This window comes from Penaeus monodon, chromosome 33, assembly GCF_015228065.2.
Source record: "Penaeus monodon isolate SGIC_2016 chromosome 33, NSTDA_Pmon_1, whole genome shotgun sequence".
Lineage (NCBI taxonomy): Eukaryota > Metazoa > Arthropoda > Malacostraca > Decapoda > Penaeidae > Penaeus > Penaeus monodon.
In genome coordinates, this window is record NC_051418.1 from 11357385 (window position 1) to 11358166 (window position 782).

Consider the following 782-nt stretch of genomic DNA (forward strand, 5'->3'; position numbering starts at 1 on the left):
TGAAATTCTGTATGGGCACTTGCATTAAATACATTTTGATTGATTTGTTTTGTTGAAGCTGATTTTGTACAGATGTAATGCATATTTATAAAGTGACATTTTGTTTTATTTTTTTATAGAAAAGGGATTGATGATACTTGTCAATGCACCTCACAATTCTTATTTTTAAACTAGCATTGAAGTTGCATTATATTGTGACAAAAGAAAATAGTTATAATTTGCATCTGACTTATTTTATTGTATTATGTTACACTATGCATATGTATGGTAAAAATTATCACACTATATTATAACCTTTTTTACCAAATCCCTCTCCCCTTTTTAAAAATCTTGTGCACAGCCCTGTTATATGTACATTTTCATTAGGCTTTTACATTCACATTTATAGCTACTATAGATACTGTATTTATGGATTAGCCAACTTTAGATTCTTGCTATAAAAGTCTTTCATTGAGCTTGACTTTATCCACTGTTTATTATGACCTTTTAAGACAAGCATTGAGTATCATGATGGAAATATCATCACTTGAGAGTTACAATTATATAAAAAATATTTGAACATTTCAGGAAATGAAATGAATCTTTTAAACTTTCTTGTAAGAATAAATCAAGAAATGTGTTGTTGTTTGGTCTTCTAATTATCTTTCATGTTCCCCAATAGTTAACGCTAGGGCCTCCAGAAACGCTCATTCACGGCAGGTCGAGGGAATGATGGTTTCCTTCCGGCGGTCGCTTTGGAACAGAGAAAGGAAAAGTGGTAGGGATCTGTAATGAAGCACTTA

General features: G+C 31.2%; 1 protein-coding gene across 2 annotated transcripts in view; it reads left to right on the top strand.

The window, feature by feature from the left end:
* The window catches only part of LOC119594032 (tachykinin-like peptides receptor 86C), a 47984-nt gene that overhangs the window by 44993 nt on the left and 2209 nt on the right, over window positions 1-782 (top strand). For both annotated transcript variants that reach the window (XM_037943060.1, XM_037943061.1), the window contains one exon: window positions 662-757. In XM_037943060.1, the coding sequence (XP_037798988.1) occupies window positions 662-757 (96 nt within the window). The remainder of the gene's footprint in view (window positions 1-661; window positions 758-782) is intronic.